Here is a 27,282-nt window from a genome sequence, read left to right on the forward strand (position 1 = left end):
TCAAATCCCTATTGAATTCTTAAGGCTTACACAAAACTTTCAGGTAGATATGTAGACCCTCAATAGACCTTCACGCAGCTGACTATTACCCTTCCTGTCTATGGGATGTGATCACTTATTACATCATCACAGGATTGCATATGAGACCAGGTAAGTTGCACCAAGAATTAACACAATGATCCTACAATTTGCTCAGCATAAGTGTTTTATACAGAACCCTACTGAATACACAATCAGGGTTTGTTGGTTTTTTTTTTTTTTTTAATAATTAATTTACTTGGAAAAATAACATCAGTGGCAGAACAAAAGGCACTAAAGAAATTCTAATTGTATGAAAGAGTCATCATTGCCAGGCATAGAATCACTAAAAGACACCAATCCTTCAACTTAACACCAATACTAAAACCCAAAAATTTCCACTTGGAGTCAAAGTCAAAATCCCCAGCCAAAGCCCTCGCTCAGCAATGAACATTTCAAGCACAACAAAAGGAAAATAAAAGCATGGCAGAAGAAGAAAAGACCCTGAAAAAATAGTCCTGAAGGATGACTCGATGCATTAAGCACCTCCATATGTCACTTCATACTGCACTGGAGACTCCAGTTCAAAACAGATTCAAGGCAATGGACTGAAATTAATTTGATGGGACTAACTCAGTAGACTGTTGTGCATCAAAATATTGTGCCAATAATTAGATATTTTGTTCATCACTAGTTAGAATGCGGTTACAGCCAGAGTTCATGGGAATACATTATTTTTTCATTTGACAAAAGAACAGAGATTCTCTTCAGAGTCCAATTCTAAATCAAGGCAGTTCTTACAGTGTGCCTTTGACACACCAGTGCCTCTTTCTGCACGGCACTGGGGAAGTAAACTGTTTTGCTTTTTTAATGATTCATACCCAGTTGAAAGCCAAAAATTAAATGTTGGGCCTGAGTCTTTACTGTATTTCTCATTTCTATATTCCAATATAAATCCCTTTAAATTCTGGCCACCAACTTAGAACTAGAGTCATACACTCAAAACCCACACTCCACCAGGTACTGCTTTCTCTCTCTACTCTTCCTTAAGATACATATCAATGCTTAGGTTTTTATAAGGACAGAAATGCATTTTTCTGCCTTTTTTTTTTTTTCCATGTCAGGGACCACTTGATAAATGGGTAGAAGTTTTGCCAGCTTAGCTTTATCAGTTAGTGGTGCAATGTCTTTGTGCTGACATGGCTATGCCAGCTACTGGCTATGTGATTAGATGCAATTATACTAGCAAGAAAGTCTTTTGCCATTCAAGAGCTGGTATAAGCTAAATCAGAAAAGCAACATTTTGCCAGTAGGAATGGTACTTTTAAGCATAGAAAAGGCCTAAAGCTCAATATACTCACCCCTTTAATTGAGGGCTGAGAGAAACGCTAGCTTCAGCCACAAGATAGGCATTAATCCAGTGCTTCCAGAGGAAGTCAAATCCTCCAGGAAATAGAGACAGAAAAGAGACAAGTCCTAGTAAAGTATAAAAAGCCAAAAAGAACATTTCCCTTTTCAATTTTGGATAGAAAAATCCCTTCAAAAGGCTAACTTTATATATAAATGATAAAGGAGCAGTAAAGAAAGGATTGTATTTTGGCAGTGGATTTTGCAGTTCACCTGTAAGTTTCAACGCTCACAAAGCACTCTTCCAAACTACCTCTGCTAAAATCTCTCTAAAGGCAAGATGACAGAGAAACAATAATGGGCAGGTCAAAAGAGACTCTTAGGGATTCTACAGTCATTAGTTTCCTGAAGTGAATTGCAGTTATTTTTATGAAAATAGACAATTCTGCCAAAAAAAATCCCCAACTCAGACTATCTAGCCTGCATGTAACATATAAGTAGGTTATACTCTCAAATCCAAGTAGAATCTATACTTGGCACTGAAAAAATATAAATGCCAAATTTGAGAGGGTAAAGTAAATCTCAGCCATTTTGAAGATGTACAGATAATACCTAAAATAAAACTGAACTGGGACTTAAAAATACCAAAGTAAGGGCAGGTAAAAGTACTGCATTCTCCTATTTTCCCTAGCAGGCTGTCCAATGAGAAAATCTCTTACTCAGCATCAGAGCACACATTTCTGCATTACCTGCTGAATAACGGAAGCTACGTGAGCACTGTGAGAGCAATGAAGAACCCAGCAGAAGCACACTTCATGAAACTGCCAAGCTAGGAAAATAAACGATTTTCAAGAGGACTAGGTTCTCATACACGGAGCTGAAAAAATGATACAACATTGAAAAAAAATCCTGTATTTTAGTTAATAAATGGGCAGAAAAATTTTGTCTAACAAATACATGGAAGCAAATCCCAAAGCTCCTCCATTAGCTGGGAGAAAAGTTTGATTTCAGTAGCTGCCAGCCTGCATAAGCTCACGTGGTAACACACTGTTCTAAAGCAGATTTCTTTATGAAACCATAGTACCAGCTCTGAGAAATAAAGATGGTTATGTATATGTTCAGACACTATAGCAACAAGAACCTCAAATTCGATAGAGCAGCTCTACTACCAAGTTAGCACAAATGAAATAAAACATCTGCCTATTTTGAGTGTTTAGCTAGCTATTGTTACAACTGAATTCAGTCATGTCTAATATATTCGTTCACATACCACTATAAGAGTGGAAATTATTTTATTCCCTTTTTACTCGATGCAAGGCATGCAAAAGCTAAGTAACCTGCCCAAGGTCACAGACAAAGTCCTTTTCACCTTCTCCTCCCTGTATCTTACAATACCTGAAATGAAACTCTCCTGATTTATTCTGGAGACAACAGCATTCGCTCTGCTCCTCCTACTCTCTGTCAGTGGGACCATCAGTTCTTTTGGGGGACTGAAACTTAGCTCAGAACTTGGCTCAATTCAAGGACATGTGGGTGTTATCTGGCTGTAATCTCTGAGTCAGATATATGAGCTAATCATGCCTTTTGCCCTTGCACTCTTTGAAACTATGAGCTCAAGATGCTAACAGCCTGGAAGCATCACATTCTGACTGCCCAATCCTGGTCTTTGATTGTTGACAACTTAAAACAATACTGATTAAAAATATATATGTACAGAAGAACAATACTTCCACTACTACATGCAAGGCTTAAATGAGACACATTTGCCTTTGTCTCCCTCCACAAATAATCTTGGTTGCACATCTCTCTTTTACATTTATAAACAATCTTCTGAGATGACTGACAATGCAGATAACTGACATACAATGTGAATCTTCCCACTGTTATACATTCCAAGACATGCAGCTGAATAAAATTCCACTCAGTCAGACATAAAATCAAATCAGAGGAGTTCACTCTGAAGAGAAAGAACTAAATTTGAAACAAATAAAGCAGTGCATAATTCACTTTTAATGGTATAAATTCCTAAAACCACACTAATCATAATCCTAACAAGATAATGCATTACCTTGCAAGCTTACCACATCACTGTTCAGTACACAGTAGAGCAGTAGAGCTTTGGTCACATGAGGGATTTGCCCCACATACAAAGTGAGTAAGTATTTTTTTTGCAGTGGGGATTTGTTCAGCGGAGCACTTCTGTTTATTAATAATTTTACCTATGGCTATACAACGCATTTTGCTCATACCATGTGTGTTCACAAAGACCTTCACTCATCATTGAAATCCCTTGGTTAATACGCAACGTATTTCTCCACAAAGCCTTGCAGTATTACTCAATGGTTCAGAAAAGAAATAAAAAATGCTGCATCTTTCAAGTGCACAAATTCAGAGGGAAGGTAATGTCTCAAACATGGAAGTTGGCTAACCCTGAAGTAACATTTCCTATGTTTGGCAAAAATGCCACTGGATTTTTATTGACCATAAGTATTCAAGACCTTGGGTTTGGATCTGATTTTTAAGACAGCATTTTTCATCAGTACAGCAGCTTACAACTGTGAGAATGCCTGAGTTAAGGAGTTTGCAGATACTCTTCAAAGTCTCAGGATATCCATACTTATTTGGTGTATGAGAACTGATAGGTTATAATCCAAGATGCTGTGGCTACAGGGAACAGATAAATCAGAAACAAGAAGAGTTTAATAATTTCTATAACACAGGACATCTTTTTACATCTTTATTAAAGTGCTTAACTCTGAAAAGTCATTCTAAAAAAAACAACATTCATCATCTTGCATATTCAATACCTCTCGGTAAATGTACAATACAAAAAATGTGCCCTGCTGGCAAGTTAAGAAAGATATTTTCATATGGGATTTTAGAGTCAAGCTGGGTTCTTCCTGTACTGTCAGCAATCAAGATTTTCTGACTGAAATGTAGCGAATCATTCTAATAATCACATAGCATGGATTGTAGCGTGCTTTTACAGCTGCATCATTTTTAAAGAACTAACAGGTGAGAAATATTGAAAAAGCTAATAAAAAGGATGTGATCAAATACACATCAGGAGCAGGTAAAGTAAGCAGATGCTTTTCTACATGAATCTATACACTGTTGTCCTTACTTAGCAAAAATTTATATATCCAGCTCATCCCGAAACATTGTTCCCTGCATAAACCAGCTTTTATTTAAAATACCATTTGCAAAAAAAAAAAAAAAAAAAAAGTAATGATCAGGACAGAACTAGAGTTCATACAAATGGAATTATTTTTTCCTTATACAAACATTGTGGTGCTGCACGAGGATGCAGCAAGGTGAATACTCTACAAATCAAACTGCAGGTTGCTGACACAGGGCTCAGCCATTTCCAGACATGGGTTATTTCTAAATTCCGAAGGCATGCTTAACACTCAATATTCAATCCATATAGTTTTTTGCACTCCATTGTATTACTATGTTTTGATGTGAGGGTATTTACGTTACATAATATGCATACACAGAAATCATAGGCACAGACACTCGCAAGCTTCACCTTCAACAAATATCCTATCTGCCAGCATGATGGCCACACACACATAAAAATGGTTATGTACGGCAAGCAAGTGATTAAGATAGTTTTAAAGCAGATACACACAATGGCTGTGCCCTTGTCACAGGGCAAGGGAGGTTGTGGAGTCTCCTTCTCTGGAGACATTCAAAACTCGCCTGGACACCTTCCTGTGCAACCTCGTCTAGGTGTTCCTGCTCTGACAGGGGGATTGGACTAGATGATCTTTTGAGGTCCCTTCCAATCCCTAGCATACTGTGATACTGTGATACTGTGATACTGTGACAATGACTGGGGGTGAGGAGGTGTGACATGCAAGCAAACACAACATGGGGAAAACGAGTAAGTTTGGATCCCTCAGCTCCCGCAGTCTCTGACACTGAAGACGGGGGATTTTATGCCAACTAGGCACAGGCCAAGTCATCAGCAATTCCCCCGATCTGCAAATGAGCAGAGACTGACTGAACTGAACTGAGCTGACTTCCAGGAGAAACCCATAAAAAAAAAAATGTTGAATGCCTTTAAGCATGACGGAATTCACCAGGATTTTACGAAAGGAAAAAAAAAAAAGAAAAAGGAATGATCAGACCTTATAGGGGAGCAGAGCCTTATACACTGGCTGTTATATTGACCAGACAGCAAACTCACTAAGCAAGACAAATTATATCGAGGGGACAAAAATCAAAATTTCCAGAAATGGGAGCTAAATTGCTGCAGTTTCTCATAACGGTAAATTTCAGTCAGGATCAAGCCCATCCTCTCTATTTAATAAGGACACACTACCGAGAAGGGGGCCTGGTAAAGCAACCCTCCCACTGCATACAGCTCAGCTCCCAGCGGAAAGGTAGCATTACTGCTCTCCGTTCATTTCCTTCTGCTGGAGTTGTTCCTCAGGCTCCCTCCTTCGCCAGAGGAGTATGGAACATGATAGCATCAGTTTTGTAAGTTATTAGTGAGCGTTTTGCTTTAGTGAGTATCAGAGCACTTCACAAAACAGGTATCATCATCATACCATATTACATGTATATAGGAAAACCAGTCCAAAGAATAATGAAATGACTTGTACAAGGTTATCCAGACACTCAGCAGAAGCTCAGCTAGTACTCTTAGGTTGCAAGCCCTACACCAATGACATACAGTAGGACATACAGCCCTTTGAGGAAACAAGCTGGGGGACGTCCTCCATCCCTAACCTACACCCTGCTATGAATAAAGAGCCCCATTTCGGTCATGGTGGAGGACTCAAAAACACTGTGGCAAACCAGAGAAGAGCTCAGAAATGTTGATGGTGAAGCCCCAAATAGAATGTGGAGTGTGGTATTTTTGGCCTTTTCTTTACCATCAGTCTCCTGAGGAAAACCTTCATTTCAGCACTGTTGCACAGGAAATTGGTGCCTGAATTAACGATTCTATATATAAATAAGTTTCATATAGCTGAACGCTGACTTAAATCTAGGAAAATAATTTTAAAAAATTAGAGTTGCCACAGAAAGACTGCTGCATAGACAGAAAGATTGTGCCAATAGCTAGTATAGTAATGTAGGCTCAAAGATAGACAACTTAGTACCTCTATATCTCAGTTCTTCAGTTCTAAATAATGATAATAGCTAAATGGGAGCACACTAAAGATGAGGTAAGATACACAGAATCACAGAATCACAGAATTTTCAGAGTTGGAAGGGACCTCTAGAGATCATCTAGTCCAACTCCCCTGCTAAAGCAGGATTGCCCAGAGCACATTACTCAGGACTGCATCCAGGCGGGTCTTGAAAATCTCCAGAGAAGGGGACTCCACAACCTCCCTGGGCAGCCTGTGCCACTGCTCTGTCACCCTCACTGTAAAGAAGTTTTTCCGTGTATTTGAACGGAACTTCCTGTGTTCTAACTTGTGCCCATTACCCCTCATCCTGTCACTGGGAACCATTGAAAAGAGCCTGGCTCCATCCTCCTTCAACCCACCCTTTAGATACTTGCACGCCATAATAAGGTCTCCCCTCAGCCTTCTCTTCTCCAGGCTAAAGAGTCCCAGCTCTCTCAGCCTTTCCTCATAAGGGAGATGCTCCAAGCCCTTAATCAGCTTAGTTGCCCTTCGCTGGACTCGCTCCAGCAGTTCCCTGTCCCTCTTGAACTGGGGAGCCCAAAACTGGACACAGTATTCCAGTTGTGGCCTCACCAGTGCAGAGTAGAGGGGGAGAATGACCTCCCTCGACCTACTGGCCACACTCTTCCCTATGCAGCCCAGGATTCCATTGGCCTTTTTGGCATCAAGGGCACATTGCTGGGCCATGGATAATTTACTGTCTACCACGACCCCCAGATCCTTCTCCTCTGAGCTACTTCCCAGCAGGTCTGCCCCTAACCTATACTGGTGCCTAGCATTCTTCCTCCCCAGGTGCAGGACACAATAGAGTCTATGGCAAAATCCAACAGAATTGGCTTTGTGCATGGGTAAAGCACAGCAAATTTGAAGCTATTTTTGCTACATTTTGTTTAAGCTAACAAACTATTTCACTGATAGCATTTTGGTGGTATGTAACAAAGATTACATTTTTCCAAGCAAAGGTGTAGTACACCATACCTACATTACCTTCAAATGAAATGCAGATCTATTTTTTCCTATGAAACAATAAAGAGAGACAAACCCTACCTTGTTAACATCTGCTGAGTTTCTTCTCAAGATAGATGGAGCTACAAGTCACATTCTACTCTCCATCAAGTGATACCCAACATAGGTATCAAGACTATTAGGGTATTTAAGACCAAGATGTTAAAAATCATACCTAGAACCGGCAAATTGTAGCTATCCTTACAATCACCAGAGAGAAAGAGACAGATTTCCCAGTTTTACACCTATGGTTGAAGCCCAAAGACAGTCCTTTTTTGTTAAAGGAATATAGTCTCTCCTTGATTCTACAACATAAATCTTGTTGGTATCACTCGAGTTAAGGGACATCGGATACAGTTAAAAAAAAATAAGCTACCACAAAAATTACTTTTGGGCAAAGTTTAGCACAAAGACCTTGAAGCCAAACATGGCCCAGACAGCAACATATCTAAATCACACAAACTCTGTAGGATTCCTCCTGTCAAAAGCTAAGCTAATCACGAATGGAATCAAAAAAGGATTTTCCTTCATGTCCTGGTCATAACAGGCATGTTTAAAAGGACAAAAGAGCCTTTCCAAAAGTCTAACACTGGCTTGAAGACTAATCTATGAAATGAATAAACTAAAGCAAATCTTTAATTTTGTTTTCCAGAGTTGTCCAGGTATCGGTAGCCAGGACATAAAAATCAACTAATCAGATGCCATTTGTTCTCTTTCAGTGAGTCAGTGCTGCCATCTAAAGTTATCTAAGGGGCATGCAAAAGAAATTCAAAGTCATGCATCCAAATAACATCCAGGAAGCACATCTGAGGAGACAGAGAATGCAGGGTAAGTCAAATATGTTAATCAGATACAACAAAATAATGATGCCACAGTACCTGAAGGAGCAATTCTTTCTCTATCACTTCACCTGTCTTGCTGATAAGTTGCTTCTGTAGTCTCTGTATTTTCTGAATCAGCTCATAGGTACTTGGGTCACTGGCCTAGACAAGAGCAAAGCAGTCTCAAAAATTATAGATTACAAGTTAGTGTTTCTTGCTTGCAAATGAAAACCATATCTAACTGTCCAAAAGTGACAAACATAAAACGGGGGAGAGGAAGGGGGTGGGCTGTTGGGTTTTTTTTTTTAGATGGCATTTATACAAGCAGTCCTGAAACTGGAATCTCTGCCTCTTGAAGGAGCATGTTGGAGTGTGTTCATGCTTAATACTTTTACCCTCATCAGTCCTCCTCAAAACAACTAGTATAAATAGGAGCCCCCCTTCAGATCTAACCCCCAAACCAGCAAAGATTGGTAGAACCATGTGGCAGGGAAAGAAAAGGAGATTAGTACATCACTTTTAGTAGAAACTGAAACTGCCCACTGACATACGAGGAGCAGTGCAAGTACTTCCCACTGTTTCAAGAACTTCAAACAGTGTCAACTGAGTTTTAAGGAGAGGAAGATTTTTCTTTTGAACAAAAGAAAGTGTAACTACAATATAGTCTTGAAACAGGTTGAGAAGTTAAGACCAGGAGCTAGTAGATATCTCTCCTTCTTCCCTTTTCATTCTTTTGTCACAGATTGCATCTGGAGGAAACAAATAATTCTGTGAGGAGCAACCAGCAAAGCTTACTTTCCTACCACTTTGTATCTTGTTGGATCCTTTAATGAGGAGCAAACTGACTGAAGCTTCTCACCACTCAGGGATTCACACCACCTCTCTCCCACGTGTTTTCTCCTCTCTCAAGTGGTGTCTCTGGTGGCTCATAAGGATTAAACTCATGCTGGCTGCAGTAAAGACTCCAATAAAGTCTCACTCTGTGCATATTTGCTTCAGCTTATAAGGAACTTGGTATCTCATGGCTCTTAATCTTTTGTCTGATTTTATCTAAATTGACTAATCTATTCAAGTCTAACTGGGACACTAACACAGATATGTATGCAGCACTCACAACACAACATAATTTCCTGAGAAACCAGGCTAAAAAGTAGTTCAGTCCCCATGACCCACTCAGTCCTTCGTTTTTTTATGGCACTGCCCAAACATGGTGCCAATTTGTGATAAGTGTAGTGATATGAGGTTGTTTGTTCATTAGGAATTGAACCAAAACCCATCAGGATTATTTCATATGGATCTAGCCATCTGCTGGCCTTTCTGCGTTCCAAATACAAACCAGTGACCCAGAATGGAAAGATATCATTTCCCATTATCAGTCCATTTGTACATTCATTTTCCCAACTCTGGATGTTTTGACTGTCTTGATTTTCCTTTGTTACAAGGTGCTGCTGGAGATTGTACCTAGATGTCTTTAACCTAGTTCAGCATCGTGCATTTTATCTCCCTTCCACAAGAAAAGCTAAACACTCCGTTCAGCTTTAAGCTCAGCATGGAAAGATCAGAAATTAACTAGCATGCTAGTAAGCACAGCCAAAATATTCAGCTCTGTTTCTGTAGGGACTAGCATGTTACCACTCATATTAGAGCAGCCAAGCAACCTAGGCTGGCATCAGATCAGAGATCCATGCAACAGAGAAATCTCACCTGGCTCTGACTTACTTCAAAAATATCCAGCGATGCCAACTGATGTTCATATATTTGGTCTGTGCTTGACAGATTTTTAGTTTCCCCCTTTGTTTTGCAGGTTCCAAGAATGTGAAAATTCAGATTTGCTGTTTACATAATAGTTGAACTCACATTACCTGGAATCGTTATCTTTGGGAGCCCAACACTGTTTATGTGGAGGCCTCTTCCTTTTCTCACAGATGCAATTTACCTTCTGTCCGTGTCTATCCATTCCCCAGTCTAACTGTTCCATGACCTTTTCTAATTCTGGCTTTCTTCCCATATACATCTCTCTAACTGGTGAGGGTAGGATTGTATCTTTCCCAAATCATCTTCTTTCTCATCATCCATATTAAGGACTCACCTCCTTCTAAATTCACCTTATGCATGCTTTATTCCCTTTAGCATTTGACTGGCTCTTCACAAATCCCTCTGCAATTTTTCATTGAAAAAGTGACACAAAAATAACACTGATTGCATTGTGCAAGGAAACCATTCAGTAGTTAACCATTCCACTGGCACTATGGAAATTTCAGTCTGCCTGCCCCTCCACGTAATTTGCATAACAGTAAACTAAATAGGCTTTGTGCTGTGTCACTGATTTGGTAATATGGGCTTTGAGAACTTGAAATGCTGAGACATCACCTCTAATTTTCTCCATCTGTGAACATTCAAGGGATTCTCCAGTTCTTCTTCCAAAACTTTGCAGCGAGTCTGTTCCCTTAATAGTTCCTTCCGCATGTGATGAACCTCCTGTCTTAAGACCAGCATAAAACAACAAGAAAAATACCACACCAAAACACATAAATGTGACCAAGGTACTACTGAACATTAACATTAACAAACCATTCTCCCAGGCACTACAGCACTGGCAAAGTGACTTCTGTGATTAACAGTCGACACCAATACCACTATACAGATGGAATCATAATACAGTTAGACCTCTTTATTCATTTAGTAAGAATGGCTCAAAAAAGGGACTTTTCATCAGGTCCTGGGGCATCTACTCCACAGCCTACTGGATCTTCCTGCCCACATCTTCCCAAGTACATTAAAGCCAGAAGGACAGCTAACTAATCTAGAGTAACCTACAAATCAGTTATGGAGTCATACTCAGGTACCCCTGTATTGAAGGTCATATAGGAAGAGGCAGTTGACTCCACGCCTCAAGACTGCCTCTGATAAAAAAGAATGAAGGGTAATTGTAGTAGGCAATTCCCTTCTGAGAGGGACAGAGGGCCCGATATGCAGAGCTGACCCTCACCACAGGGAAGTGTGTAGTCTACCCGGAGCCCGGATCAGGGACATCACCAGGGTACTTCCCACCCTGGTGCACCCGACGGACTACTATCCACTGCTGATATTCCAGATGGATGGGCAGGAAGCCGCATCCCGCAGCCTGAGGGGAATGAAGGAAGATTTCAATGCCTTGGGGCGGATGGTGAAGGACTCTGGGGCTCAAGTTATTTTTTCTTCTCTCCTTCCATCTTCACGTGATGATGTGGGATGGAATGGAAAAATTAAGTCAGTAAATGATTGGCTTCAAGACTGGTGCTACAGGCAGGGCTTTGGTTTCTTTGATAACGGCTGGTTTTATAAGACACCGGTCTGGACAGTGACACGTGGGAAAGGTTTATCTCACAGGGGCAAAAGGATGCTGGGGCAGGAGCTAGCAGGGCTCATTTGGAGAGCTTTAAACTAGATTTGAAGGGGGATGGGGTTGTTACTGAGCTTGCATTGGTGGGGCAGCACTCCAGAATTGATAAAGACCGGGAGGCCTCCCATACCCATAGGGTGAAATCGGTGTGCTCAGCTCGCTCCCTGAAATGCCTGTACACCAATGCACGCAGCATGGGGAATAAGCAGGAAGAGTTAGAAAGTTTTGTTCGGTCAGGAGATTATGATCTGGTGGCAATTACAGAGACATGGTGGGACAGCTCACATGACTGGAATGTGGTCATGAGTGGCTATGTCCTTTTCAGGAAAGACAGGCCAGCCAGGCGAGGTGGTGGAGTTGCCCTTTACGTGAGAGAGCAACTACAATGTACCAAGTACTGTCCACGTGCAGTTGAGGAGCAAGTTGAGAGTCTGTGGGAGAGGATTAAGGGACAGGCTGGCAGGGGTGACACTGTTGTGGGTGTCTATTACAGGCCACCAGATCAGGGGGAGGAAGTTGATGAGGCCTTCTATGGGCAGCTGAGAGTGGCCTCACAGTCACAGGCCCTGGTTGTCGTGGGGGATTTTAACTTTCCGGATGTTTGCTGGAAGGACTACTCAGCCAGCCAGCCTCAGTCTAGGAGGTTCCTCCAATGCATTGATGACAACTTTCTGATGCAAATGGTGGAGGAGCCGACTAGGAGAGGTGCACTGCTGGATCTCGTCCTCACTAACAAGGAGGGTCTGGTGCAAGGAGTAAAGGTTGAAGGCTGCCTTGGCTGCAGCGACCATGAGATGGTGGAGTTCATGATCTCGGCTGGTGGAAGCAGAATAGCAAGCAGAATTGCAACCCTGGATTTCAGCAGGGCAAACTTTGGCCTTTTCAAACAATTACTAGGGGAAATCCCGTGGACAAAGCTGTTTGAAGGTAAAGGTGCCCAGGATAGCTGGTCAGCATTCAGGGACTGCTTCTACCAAGCTCAAGATCAGAGCATCCCGACACGTAGGAAGTCAAGGAAGGGAGCCAGGAGACCTGTGTGGCTAAACAGGGAACTGCTTGGCAAGCTCAAGTGGAAGAAGAGAGTTTATAGATCATGGAAGGAGGGGCTGACCACTTGGGAAGAGTACAGGGCTGCTGTCAGGGGATGTAGAGAGGCAACTAGGAAAGCTAAGGCCTCCTTAGAGTTAAACCTGGCAAGAGGGGTCAAGGACAACAGGAAGAGCTTTTTCAAATACATGGCAGATAAAACTAACACCAGAGGCAATGTAGGCCCACTACTGAATGGGGTGGGTGCCCTGGTGACAGAAGATACAGAGAAGGCAGAACTACTGAATGCCTTCTTTGTCTGTCTACTCTGTCGGGGGCTGTCCTGAGGAGTCCTGTTCCGCTGAGACCCCAGATGAAGATGAAGTCAAGTCAATGGACGAGTTTGCCTTAGTCGATGAGGACTGGGTCAGAGACCAGTTAAGCAACCTGGACATCCATAAATCCATGGGTCCAGATGGGATGCACCCGCGGGTGCTGAAGGAGCTGTCTGAAGTCATTGCTGGACCACTCTCCACCATCTTTACCAAGTCTTGGGAAACGGGCAAGGTGCCTGAGGACTGGAGGAAAGCAAATGTCACTCCAGTCTTCAAAAAGGGCAAGAAGGAGGACCCGGGTAACTATAGACCGGTCAGCCTCACCTCCATCCCTGGGAAACTGATGGAACAGCTTATCCTTGGTGCCCTCTCAAGGCATATCAAGGATAAGAGGGTTATTAGGGGCAGTCAGCATGGCTTTTCCAAGGGGAAGTCATGCTTGACCAACCTCATAGCCTTTTATGAGGAAATAACGAGGTGGATGGATGATGGCAGAGCGGTAGATGTGGTCTACCTTGACTTCAGTAAAGCATTTGACACGGTCTCCCACAGCATCCTCATGGCTAAACTGAGGAAGTGTGGACTGGATGATCGGATAGTTAGGTGGACTGCGAACTGGCTGAAGGAGAGAAGCCAGAGAGTCATAGTCAATGGGGCAGAGTCCAGTTGGAGGCCGGTAACCAGTGGAGTGCCTCAAGGGTCAGTACTGGGGCCCATATTATTCAATATATTCATCAATGATTTAGACAAGGGAATTGAGTGTACTATCAGCAAGTTTGCTGATGACACTAAGCTAGGAGGAGTGGCTGACACGCCAGAGGGCTGTGCTGCCATCCAGAGAGACTTGGACAGGCTAGAGATTTGGGCAGGGAATAACTTAATGAAATACAACAAGGGAAAGTGTAGGGTCCTACATCTGGGCAGAAACAACCCCAGGTTCCAGTATAGGATGGGGAGCTACCTGTTAGAGAGCAGTGTAGAAGAAAGGGACCTGGGGGTCCTGGTGGACAGCAGGATGACCATGAGCCAGCACTGTGCCCTTGTGGCCAAGAAGGCCAATGGCATCCTGGGCTGTATTAGAAGGGGGTTGGTTAGTAGATCGAGAGAGGTCCTCCTTCCCCTCTACTCTGCCCTGGTAAGACCGCATCTGGAATATTGTGTCCAGTTCTGGGCCCCTCAGTTCAAGAAGGACAGAGAGCTGCTGGAGAGAGTCCAGCGTAGGGCAACTAAGATGATTAAGGGAGTGGAGCATCTCCCTTATGAGGAAAGACTGAGGAGCTGGGTCTCTTTAGTTTGGAGAAGAGGAGACTGAGGGGTGATCTTATTAGCGTTTATAAATATATAAAGGGGGAATGTCATGAGGATGGAGCCAGGCTCTTCTCAGTAGCAACCAATGATAGGACAAGGGGTAATGGATTCAAGCTGGAACACAAGAGGTTCCACTTAAATTTGAGAAGAAACTTCTTCTCAGTGAGGGTGACAGAGCACTGGAACAGGCTGCCCAGGGAGGTTGTGGAGGAGACATTCAAAACTCACCTGGACACCTTCCTGTGCAACCTCATCTAGGTGTTCCTGCTCCGACAGGGGGATTGGACTAGATGATCTTTTGAGGTCCCTTCCAATCCCTAGCATACTGTGATACTGTGATACTGTGATACTGTGTGAATCTGACAGCTTGTGTTTGAAAGAAGGTTTTAAATCTACATGGTTCACACAATCCAATAAATAAAACACACTCTAGGACCTAAGTATGATGGACACTGTTCTTTAGAGAACCTAAGTTTGATTTCTTTTACTACGTCTCCTCAAGGAATTTCAGGGGTGATTTGTTGCTGAATTTAAAATTAATTGAGTACTCCCGAGATGCCTTGACAACTGTGCTCCTATGGTGGGGATGGGAGGTTCGAGGGACAGAAAAAGAAAGGCACGTTCTGCAATGATCCAAACCTTATCACTTTGGTGGGTGGATCCTGTAAGTTCTCCAAGGGGAAAGGGGTTGAGGATCACCACGTGTCTACTCCCCCACTGAATTTTTTCCTGCTAAGCTCAGAGTTGGCTTTAGCTTACTAGAGAGAAAAAGGCCTTTTTTTAACTGTGAGGTTGGACAAGGTTATAGAAGAGGAAAAAACCCACATCTCCAATTGGCAAATCAAGAAAGCTAATTAGCAGCACAAGTGATAAATGGAGTCTTTCGACAGGCAGTTTTCATGATGGTTTTGGACTTCATTAAAGTATGTGATTGCTGCTGCAGTTAGCAAGAATTGATCCACCCATCATGGCATGCGTCGCACTACACTTCAATACCGTCACTGAGTTTCAATACAGTAACAGACTTTCAGCTGAATGCATTTGGGCAGCAAGTTCAAATCCTATTCCTGTCTGCAGTCAGTCGATGAAAACTGCAATTGCTAATGTTTTGTGCCCAGTTCTCTTTTGTGTTACACCAAATCAAACTGGCATAATTCCGCTGGAGTCAATGGGATTGACCACAGACTGAAGTCAATTTGCTCCAGTGAAAGCCATGGAATTATACTGATACAGTTAAGCTAAAGATCTCACCTAAAACTGTGGTAGCTACATAGAATTAGTATGATGGTTATCTGCTAAAAACACATCTGCCTCTCCTTACAGTACTATAGAATTCTGATTTTATAGAAAATTACAATAGTTTCGCATAAGGAAGGAATACACCTCAAACGCAGGAGGGTTAAAAAAACAGAAGGGAAGCATTAAGCCAGAGAAGGAGGAGATAAATCAGGATGGGGCTATTAAAATTCTGTTTTAAAGAAACACAACCTTCAACAAAAATTTAACTAAATCCTTCTCAGAGAGCAAGTCTGCATATAAATCTGCAAGGAGAGAGCTCTGAAAATGTGCAGGGGTTTGTTATAAATATGTCAAGTGTTCCCCATCCTTTGTGGGTTGCCTCATAAAAAGCAGTTCCCCTAATTTGGGCCTTGGGTACCACTAAGTAGCTCACTGAACTATGAACACCTTTTCTGCTGCTGTCTGTCAAGTTTATTCTGTAGGCAGTAACTCACAGTACAAGGGGAAATATAGAAACTATTTCAACTTTGTCCAAGATGTCTTTTTTCCTCCTTTCCTCCTTCTTGTATTTTAATTTTCTTAATTGCTAATAAGTTGTTTTGTGAATTTAATCCAGTCTGTGTTTGAGGTCAAACCAAACAACCCCCTTCTCCAAGGTATAATGTTTGTTGATACAAATCTTTACCATGGATAACATGTATTTTCTGTCTCAAACACTATCAGTCACTATCAAAATGTATTCAATCAGTTTTTCTACCTGAGCTCCTCCACATTAGCCACACTCTTGCCAAGTATTCCCTTCTCACGCCGAAGTTTTTTGATCTCCAGCTTGAGAAGTCGGATGTCTTCCATTCTCTGTCGGTATTGGGTTTCACCCTTGTTTAAGACGGACTGCTGAATTTTTATCTTTTCATAGAGCAGAGCCACTTCATCATTGCGCCGAACAAGCTGGGACCCTAGGATATCTCTCTCATTGATAACCTAAGGATGCAGGACAACGCAATAATCTCAGTTACAGCTCCTCAGTACATCCCAAAGAATCATGACTATATTTGCATCAGTCAAAATCCTGTGAATTAAGACGTTTCAGTGTTATTAGTGAAAGAAATACGGCAACAGCCTAATAGTTTCCTCTATTCAGTCACCTGAATAGTATAAACTACATATTTCATTCACTTCAGTATCTTAACATTTTTGTTTCACTGGCACTATAAAGCTTTAGTAGTACCACATTTACAGTAGCTGAGGATCTTGATCTTAAAAATACACTGGACAAATGAGGGAACAGAATGCAGTGTGTTTGAAAAGCCAAATTACAGATTCCTACCTGGTCAAATTCCTTCTTCTGCTTCAACCTCTCAGCATCAGCTTCAGCAATGATTTTTAGGAGTTTTCTCTCTTCTGCCTCCTGATTTTCTATAAATTGTTTTGTTTCCAGGGCCTGTTTTTTCATGTTAAGCAGTTCAGCCTGATGGAGTCAAAGAATATAGGTAAACTGTGCTTAGCTTCCTAAGAGGTACATATTTTGTTAGTTTTTGAGAAAAAAATTGGTAAGGCAAGCAAGCATGAAGACCTATAAAGAAATGTTGTAAACAGTATTTTAACATCGTTGTGTGATGCACAATAGAAATCTGAATGGATTTTTATCTATGACAATGGTTCAAGTTGTAATTCAGGAACATCTCATTTAATAAAAATTTTTAAAAAATTAAATAGGCCATATTTGGAAAGCTTTTCAATGGAGTTGTTATTCAAAGTTCAAAGTCAATGTGGGATGTGAGAAAGGATAGTTCACCTTGCTGGAAAGGGCAACAATCTATGCTATGTAATACAAATCAGCATCAACTCACAACAGGTTTCAGACTGGAATAACAGAATTGGTGAAGAAGATGGCAACCAGGCACGGAACAGCAAAATTAAAGAGCTTTAGCACATTTTTAGTGGATGTATAAATGAGGAAGACTGGGAAAAGAGGGGCTATCCCTAAGCGCAAGAGTGTTAGTGCACTGTTACAGTGACTGCACACCACTAAGGTAAACTTAGATTGGAATGTGCCCAATAATTCTATCCCACTGTCATGAACTCCATAATTCAAGGCATACATGTAGATAAAAACTAATAAGGTCTTCTTAGATTATTGGAAATTTCTATCATTGCTACGCAATCAGTTAGAGCCAAGATGGAACTAGCTGTTTACAGTCCATTTTCACAGATGTGAAAACTTTCAAGCATTGACTCAAAGACTTTGCCACAACTGTGACCCTTATGAAGGATGACGTTCAAGCTGCCTTTTGGGAAAGAGGATCATCCAATGCTGAAAGAATGAGGCTGTGATGAAGGCTGCACCTGCAAAACCATTGATTTAAGACAGAAACAGTTCCATCGTCATAATAAAATAGCTTGTTCCATTCTTATTTTCTTTAATAAAATTCTCATTTTCCCATATGTGCAACACTCATATCTCTCTTACTCAGTGTTAGATGCTCATCAGAATCCATCAGCCGAATAAAAATGCAAGCCACTTCATATTGAAATGCAATCAACAGTGAGCAAAAGCTGTCTACAAATGTAAAACTGCTCATGCGTTTGGCATTGCTGGATAATATTTTTTTAATATATCAAAATTCTATGTTCTCCTTATGTCAGAAAAAATATGAGTTGTAAACAAGAAATGGCATTAGATGTTGGCAGCAAACATTCATATAAACAAATCTCCTCACTGGAATGCACTAAGTTAAAATAAATCTGAACTGCCTTGTATAGTAAGAACATAAATACTTTAAGCCACACAAAGGGCCCCACAAGCTAACAGGACTTTCAGTGAGATTAAATATGCTAAAAACTACAGTATGAGGGTCTGTGTACACTAGGTAAGAGAAAAGTAAATGAATAAACACAGTCACTATGCAAGCAGAGAAATGGTCAGGTCTGAAACTGCTGTAAATCAGCACAGCTCAATTGAAGTTGGTTCAGAGAGTTTATAAGAACTCAAGAACAGTGAGCAAGAAAGAAGAATTTATATGGGACCTATGCCAATATCTCAAACCAAATTATTGTTTAGATTCTGAAATATTAGCATAAGCAAAGAGTTTTTTTTATTTTTTCTAGAGGTTGGAGAAAAATATGAGTTTTATAAAAGGTATAACTGGGACTGGCCACAGAATGCTTAAATAACAAGTCGGAGGGTTTACATCTAGATTTCTAGAAAATGCTAAAAAAAAAAAAAAAACAAAAAAAAAGACATGCATGAACATCTACAAAAATATACAAAAGCATTTGACAGCAGCTCAGACCTGAAGGGCCACAGTTCTCACATCTTTCAGATATATATTTTTCAACATTCGGATGCTTTGTCAAACCAGTCTGACTCGCAAGCCTGTGTGAAGGCCAACTGAAACCAAAAGATGGCATTGTACTGGCTTTAATGCAGCTTGGATCAAGTGTCCTCTGTTTCATTTACCATGATTACACATTTTTAAGACCTCTGTGTCAGCTGAGGCAAGCATAAATCCAACATCTGTATAATCTCATTCCTATGAACCACAGTTCTCCATGATTTAGCGCATTCTTTAAACTGATTTCCCAGGAACAGCTTGCTTGTTTCCTTCACATGAGTGCAAACAGGACAAATTGAAGCTGGCTTGCTACACAAATAATTGGGTTCTTTTGTGTCTGTGTCAATCTGCTCCTTCTTTGAATTCTCTTCTGCTTTAGTATTCAGCAGAGACACTCAGGTAGAAGACTACAATGCCCTGAAGCTAATCAGTAATGTGATGTCAGTGTATGGACATACTTGCTAGTGAATAATTGAGTGGGTAAACCATGTAGCAATCATATGTTTGTCAAACGGATGGCAGACAGTTTGGAGGTGATGAGACAGAATTGGGGACTAGTGAAGGCAGAAAGCTGCACACAGGAAATGAGACGCTGCTTGACTTCTCCATCACTGACAGGACAATTCTGAGACAGATCAGGTATAAGAACACAAATTCATCACCTTTTTACAAAGCTCTATTGACATCTTGTCATAACTGTAATGTGCTGAGCGGGGCTGAAAACTCAAGGAGTCATTGCAGCATAGCAATAAACTGACAAAAGAAAAACATTGTGGGAAGTGGCAGGGGACTATTGTTTTTTGGGGGTGGTGTTTCTTTCCTGCTTTTGTTTTTTTTTCTAGTGCTTATTGAAGAGAAAAAATAAGCTGATGCAGACACTAACTCCTTAAATCTTTTGAGAGCGCAGCAAACTGGGTTGAGATATCATCACAAATCTAATAGCTTATCTATGGATGGGCTGCAGCCAGTGCTAAGAAGAACCAGAGCTTCAAGCTCAGATTTCCTTTGATTTAAAACAGATTCTTCCTGCATTATTCCACAATATTAAAATAACTTTCTGTGCAGAGGGACCTACTAAAAGGCACTGCCTAACTCCCAGAAGATTATAGCTTGCTAGTCACACAGGAATGCAAGATTGTGAAGTGTAATATAATGGGGTTTGCACTTGAAAACAGCAGAGAAAAAAAGTTTTTAGAAAGAAAAACTTGAATTATAAGGGTCTATATTAAAAAGTTAGTTAGAATCAGGCTATCCCCAAAATCCAACTTTCTTCAAGCAAAATGGAACTTTTTAGTAAAAATGTTCAGTCATCAAGAGATTTAAAGCTTCCAACAGACAATCCAGGACCTTTCTGATTACAATTATAGGCAGAGATTAAATTTGTCAGACACACGGAAGATTTGTGTGACTAATACCTCTAAAGGGTACTGAGATCTTGTGCTTCAATTACAGAATAGTTTCTTGAAATACAGAAGAACAACCACCACAGACTAGGAATATAATGAAGCCTGTGCAATCTCAGAAACCATCCTTTGTAAGAAGGTGAATGCATAAAGGCTCTTACTTTCAATGATTCCTTCTCCTTGTCTGTTCGCTGATGTTCTAGGTGTGCTTTCACAAGGGCTGCTTCTTTGTCTGCGATCTCCTCTTTCAGCTGATCCACCTGATGTGTCACAGTTTTCAGTTTCTTCTTCATTTCTGCTATCTCATCCTAATAGGACAGGAAGTGTGATCACAGAGAGGGATCAAAAAAAACCCCAAACATAGCCCCAGTGCTTGAGAGGAGATCTGTTGTACATATCACAAGACATTACTTCATTACTTTTTAATGCAACAGACAGTTTCATTAAATGATGGTTGTTTGTTTATGGCAGCATAACATTGCAGTTATAAAAAGCCTTTAAAAGATACATTGACAAAAATAATGACCATCAGTTATGAGTATAATAAGCCGTTTAATTTAAAGTGCTGGACACACAATAAGAAGTAGCAGTCAATACAAATTAATAAGATTCTGATCTTATCCATCTGTTTTCATGCTGCTAGCGACATGTTTTTCAATAAGGTTGTATGCAGTTGGCCACAAATGTTTGGAGAGAAGCTGGTTTTTTGAAAATGAACATACCCATGAGATACCTCTATGCCTGCAAGGTAGTACAGGAAATGCTCATCTCCATTTTGCCTATGTGCTAGCCTGCACATAGGGGCAAGGGGGAAAAGAGTGTGCTCAGAGATTGAGAAGTCCCTGGCATAAGAATATTTAGCATATATTTTAAACTCAAAACACAGAGCAAAAAGCCTGGTAGCCCTGCAGGGACTAGGTAACTAGAAATACTTCTACTCACAGCACAGAGGTGCCTGCCCGTACAAAATTAAGAAACTGTTTCAACTCATTGCAGTGATGGCACATGTTGTGACATGAGATGGAAGCTAATAAATTTAATGCGTAGACAGACATGCTCTTCTGAATCTAATGAAAGTAGCTTTAGATTTTCTTAAAAAAAAAAAAAACTCCTATTTTACTATTACTCCTACGTTACCCCTCTGCCAGAGGCTGCCACCTCACAGAGTAGACATCAAAACCTTTCATGTGAATACATTCTGTTCAGTACAAAACCAGGGCAGCTTAGAGCTCTTTCAGCTCTGTCCACCATAGGTGTGGATTTACTTGACAAATGAGTGATGTTTTCTTGCATGAAATGGTTAACATAGTTAAGCAAGATGTTGAGTCATGGCAGTCTTCACAAACAGTACAGAGAAACTGGAGAAACTGTGGATTCCTTGCTTGTTTCGCAAATCAAATGCACCAGAAATAAACGTAGCCATTAGGCCCACCTGTTTGCATCTTCAGTCACTCCAGTGAATGCAAAAGTCATATTAATAGCTGTATTTGCTAAATAGCCCATAAATCTCTACAATATTGTAAAACATGAGAGACTTTTAATATATGGTGCCCAGACATATACCCAAATACGTTCCTAATTCTGTATTTAATGAAGAACTGTAAGAACACACGAATTTTGCAAACAGGTCTCCTAATCAACTTGCTTAAACAAATCAGCTCTTAACACCAAAAGAAACCCCAAGGATGAAAGCATCAGATATTTACCTCATATTAACAGCCTGCCAGCATGTGCTTTTTGATTTTACTGAGCTGAACATTATGGTACTCTGCAGACCACTAGCAAGGTGGGCAACGACACATTAAGTGTCCACAATAAGTATTCCACATTAAGTAATCCAAAAATACTGACATCTAGCTTTATCTAAACAAGCTTGTGCAAATTTGTTTTACTTCCCAAAAGGAAAAAGAATTAACCATAATTTTTAACACAACCCTCTTTTTTTTTTTTATTTCTCTTTCATGGCTGGCTGACCTCTTACTGAACTATGAATGGCTATTTTTTCACTGCTATACATAATATTGCCTTGCCTTTTGGGGTCAGCTATCTTCTCACATAGGATTTGCTAAAAAAGTTTTATGGTAAGCCAAGTAAGCTCTTTAAGTCTAAACACCAGCATCTAACAACTGGAACCATGAACAGCATTGTGTATACCACCATAAAACATTCAAAACCTGAAAAGGCTGTAGACTTCATTGCTTCATTTTGTAACTCAGGACATAGATGCTAGTTCTTTATAAGTAAGCAAATTTATGCTATATATTTTAAAAAAATAATTAAAAAATATCAGCAGTGTTGCAATTTTTCACCCTCGTTTCTCCTGGGAGATTGTTTGGGAGCAGTGAGAATCCCAAAACAGTTTCCACTGATGAGAGGCAGACAAAGGTCAAGTAAAGCATCCCGCAAAAATGGCAAAATGGTTCATTCCTAATCAAATTCAGCCACAGTTGGATAAAAACTTGGACCATTCATTCCCATCTGCTTCTCAAGGAAAACACCTACCTATTGAAACCACAATATAAATTTGTAATTTACTATAGATGTTTATGTTATAAATCCTTATTCTGAAATAACCCAAGGCTGCAAATCACAGCTATCCAAGATCCCAATCTCTGCAATTGCAATAGGATTTGTGTAGTATTTTAGATATTGACATCAGAATAACAGAATGTATCCTTAAGTGATCTGTTCTCTCCCTCTAGTATTGTTAGTGAGATCCCCAAGGAAGAGATATGAATGGAGAAAATAATTATCTGAGGAAAATGACACTTCCTGAAAGGAACAAGCAAGCTGGGAGCATTAAGTTCTGTCAGAACACTCCACTTTGGCTGGAAAAGTGTTTCCTCTGCTTTCTAAATTGTGATTCACAGTAATGTGCATACACATTCAGGGCTAGGAGGCAATCTTATTCCCCTTATATCCTATTTCCCCTACATGCAGACAACTCCCAAAGGGATAAAACAGAGTGGAGCCAGGATGGAAAGGAAAGTTTCTCCTCTGACAAGGTTTTATGGTTCGGTAGCTCCAGTGTGCCGCGATTTTATGCGTGGTTTGAAGCAGGGATATTGCCACATGGTGACTGTGGACTCCTACTTCCAGTTCAAATACAAACTGTCCAGATAAAATGCCAAGGACCTAAAACATTAATTTCCCCAAAACACACAGGAATGAAGAAACCACTTTTGCCATTTTTCCAGCGAGCTTTCCTTTTAAGAAATTAAAATTAGATCAGGAAAAAGCCCAAAAGAGCAGAGAGAGAAACACAAGGAAAAATGCATCTTTATACCTTAGCTTCAATCAGATTTTTACTGTACAGGTTCCTCTCTGTTCTCACAGCTTCACAGCGATTTTGTTGCTGTTTTAATTTAATAGCCGACTCTTCTATTTTCTTCTCATAGTCACAAATCTGCATTTCCTGTATTTCAATATCTTTCAGGTGCTGGAGGACCTGGAGCGGAAAGAAGGAAGTGAAGACGATTAAACCATCATCACAAGATTATAAGGATGGGGCAGAGTCTGTGATTTTTTCTAAGATGGCAAGTTCAAATCCCTGTGATAAGAAGTTTTAGCTACAGCTAAAGATCACTTCAGTCCAAATACAAGTTTAATGTTTCTGGATTGCTTATGCGGGACAATATTTTATTTTAGTCTGATACCTAGGTTTTGTTTAAGACTAAAACTTATAAATGTGCACATATTTAATTTAAAAACAAGCTACTGAAAATATTGCCACTGGGCAGGTTCAGTAAAATGAGCATAAAGAGCTTTCATCAAGAATAGCCTTAGGTTATTTGTAGAGAAAAGCTAGACTTTGTTGTTTTGGATGTCAGCTGTATGATAAGATGAATAAAAACACATGTTTTTCCAAGCCCTGCATGTATTCCTATATCGTAAAAAGCCAACTTTTTTTTAATGAACACATGATCACAAATTGTTTATATACAATTACAACAACAAGAGAGTTAGTTAATGTAACTTACACTTCTTGATCTAAATAAACCGGTAATTGCTATTAGTTGCTTCTATGAAGGATTAGAAATAATGATGTGAAGGTTACCTAAAGAGAATGGAGTATTATAGACTGTAGAATGAAGATGATCACATGCAGTATCAATAAACAAAAATACAAAATTTTATAGACACCTTAATTAAACAGTTAACAGTGTAACAATACATAAGAATTACTACGTTAAAGGAGCAAAACCACAAATAGCTGCTAATCATTATGATGGGCTTTCAAACTATTTTTTTAAAACTTAAGAACCTTCCTCCTGCTGTACAAAGTTGAAAACCAAGAAGCACAAACAAGCAGTTTTCAAACAGAATCCAGCATTACAAAAAAGAAGATTAAAAGAAATAAAAAGAAAACTAAGGAGTACACACATCAAGAACATAATTTTTCAGGCTCACTGCATGGGGGAGAAAACAATGCCACCCTTAAAGCTGGGAAAAAGATCAAGCATTTAAGAAAAAGCTGAGGAATCACATGGACAAAATCAAGGAGAGAAGTCCATTTACAACTGCATTACATACCCAGTTCTCCTGAATGTTTTTGAAGGTAGCAGTTTGAGCTAAGATTTATGTTCATATGTCAAAGCAGAATTATTAAAAAAAAATGTTTATATCAAATAGCCAATAACTGCAAAGTTTGTGGTCGACAATGTTGTCCCTTGCTTAGCAGTAAAGCATTGTCAGGTCTAACTATGGGGCAGGAGCTTAATTAATTGATCACTCTACCAGGTACCTCCAACCAACTTTGAAGACAGGGGATAGCTAAATATAGAAAATTTTATTACAGCAGAAGGAATATAATTCCAGCACATTTGTAGCTGACTGCAGAGGATCCCAGGAACTGCTTATAGTGCAATACAAAAACACAGTCCCAGTTTATAACCTACTCCTGCTTTTTCCTTTTCTGTTAAAACAACCTGCCAATAGTAATAGCAGGGAGAAGAAATCAATAAAGCATGTTTTCTATCCGCACTATGGTGATCATAGGTTGGAGTAAGATTTGAAAGTAGGTCACTGCATTTGTGTTTTACTTGGTTTTGATACAATGTAAGTGCAATAAGCCTGTGGACGAAGTTTTCTGAGTTGTGCTCACAGGCTGGATGCTGACTCTGCTGTTTCAGGAATGATTAAACACAAATAATTCTGCTTTATAAATACAGAAAAGATACACACAATGTTTCCCAACAGACCCCTGTGGGAGGTTGAGCATCCTCAATTCTGATTTAGTTGATAGCACGCTACATCTCTCAGATTTGGCAATGAGGAGCCAAAGCTACGCAGAAAGTATTAGATATTCATAGTTTTCTTCTATATTCTCACAGCGTTTTTTTATCTTTACACTTAACCGTCATCTACTGTTGGTTACCTGTTTAGTTCAGTGAACCTACTGCCATCTCAGTAATGGTGCCATCCTTGTTTGCTTACCATTATTTAACCACTTGGAGAAGTGCTGCCATGGTCTGCTGGTGAGCATAAGGTTTTCCAAAAGATTATGTGAATTTAAAAAAGGAAATATGTTTTTTAATTTTCCTCGATATGTTGTTAAACTGTAAACTTAACATTGTAAATGGTGTCTTTTGAAAAAACAATGTATTAGAGACTGGTTTTGTGACCTCTCATAAGGCGCAGTCAGGGAACGCTTCAGGTGAGACTGAACAGTGTATTTCACTGCTTCCTTTTCAGCAGCTTTCCACAGGGAAACTAAGATTTCATAATCTAAGAATTTCAATTAAAAAAAGAAATATTCTACTAATATTTGTAGCTCAGTAATATAGGCTGCACCACAAGGAACAAAGAGCCAGATTTTTCTTCTCATTTGCGCTGGCTAATCTAAAAGTAAGACAGTTCAACAAGTAACACTGGCTTAAAAATGGTACAAAGGAGCAGTCAGCCAGGCCAATAATTAGAAGAGCAAGTCTAGCATGAATTCTTACACTAAAATCTTTTACGGTTGTGGACATAACTTTGCTGACTCTGTTCACTCGTTACTCAGTAGTAAATGATGATTTCGAAAGAGGAATTCTGCAGCTCTGTAGATTCTGTCCTGCTGTAAATAACCAGACACCTTTCAGAGCCAGCATGACTGCTTGCAGGAGTTCCAAGAGGTCTCTGGAGTTAGATGGGTTTGCCTCTTTACCAGCTCTTACGCAATTCAGAAGGTGTGCGGTGACCTCCTTCAGAGCCAGCTTGATGATAAAAGGTGATGGAAGAGCATTAACTGGCCATGTGATTACTGCCCATCAGTAGCTCATTCCCCACCAGTTGTGAAATGGCTTTTGTAGTTTTGCCACAGTTTCTCAAGTCTGAATACATCAAACAGTGAACCTAAGTATTACCTAGTGGATATAATAATCCTGATCCTGTGTCCTCCTTCTACCCTGTGTTTTGACCTGTCCTATCCTTCCAAACAATGAGTAATTTCACATAGGGAACCTCTGCTGGGACAAGACTGTTGTCTCACGTACTCCTGTGCCTCAGAACTGCTCCTGCTGCTCTTCACCTGCAAGCTGAGTCAGGAATTATGCCTCTAATGAACCACAGAAGTGTGCAAGTCCTTCAGAAACTCTCGATCACAATGCAGGCATCATTATAGAAACAGCTCAAGTGTCATAACCCATTTACTGAGGCTCTGCCTTATAAGATGTGACAGAAAATTTGCACTCAAAGTGGCAGGGGAAAAAAAAAGAAAAAAAAAAAACCAAGCAAATATTTGTCATTTTCACCCTCAAAATATCATGACCAACCCTAATCAGAATTGAAAGCAAGAGCCTTGTAGTTCTGAGTGTTACGAATTACTCCCTGGCCCTAGTTTACAATGTTCTTAACTCACATCTATACTGTTAGAAATACACTATGAGGGAAAGATGTAAAATACGACTTTGCAACAAAGACAAATCTCACTTTT

General features: G+C 40.2%; 1 protein-coding gene across 1 annotated transcript in view; it reads right to left on the minus strand.

The window, feature by feature from the left end:
• The window catches only part of CFAP58 (cilia and flagella associated protein 58), a gene marked incomplete at both ends in the record, with an annotated part of 63,871 nt that overhangs the window by 16,267 nt on the left and 20,322 nt on the right, over window positions 1–27,282 (minus strand). Inside the window, 6 exons of the mRNA XM_082486406.1 lie at window positions 8,396–8,500; window positions 10,709–10,820; window positions 16,386–16,609; window positions 16,956–17,096; window positions 20,528–20,674; window positions 23,653–23,814. Of these exons, the coding sequence (XP_082342532.1) occupies window positions 8,396–8,500; window positions 10,709–10,820; window positions 16,386–16,609; window positions 16,956–17,096; window positions 20,528–20,674; window positions 23,653–23,814 (891 nt within the window). The remainder of the gene's footprint in view (window positions 1–8,395; window positions 8,501–10,708; window positions 10,821–16,385; window positions 16,610–16,955; window positions 17,097–20,527; window positions 20,675–23,652; window positions 23,815–27,282) is intronic.

This window comes from Vanellus vanellus (assembly GCF_965231255.1).
Source record: "Vanellus vanellus genome assembly, chromosome: 7".
Classification (NCBI taxonomy): Eukaryota; Metazoa; Chordata; class Aves; order Charadriiformes; family Charadriidae; genus Vanellus; species Vanellus vanellus.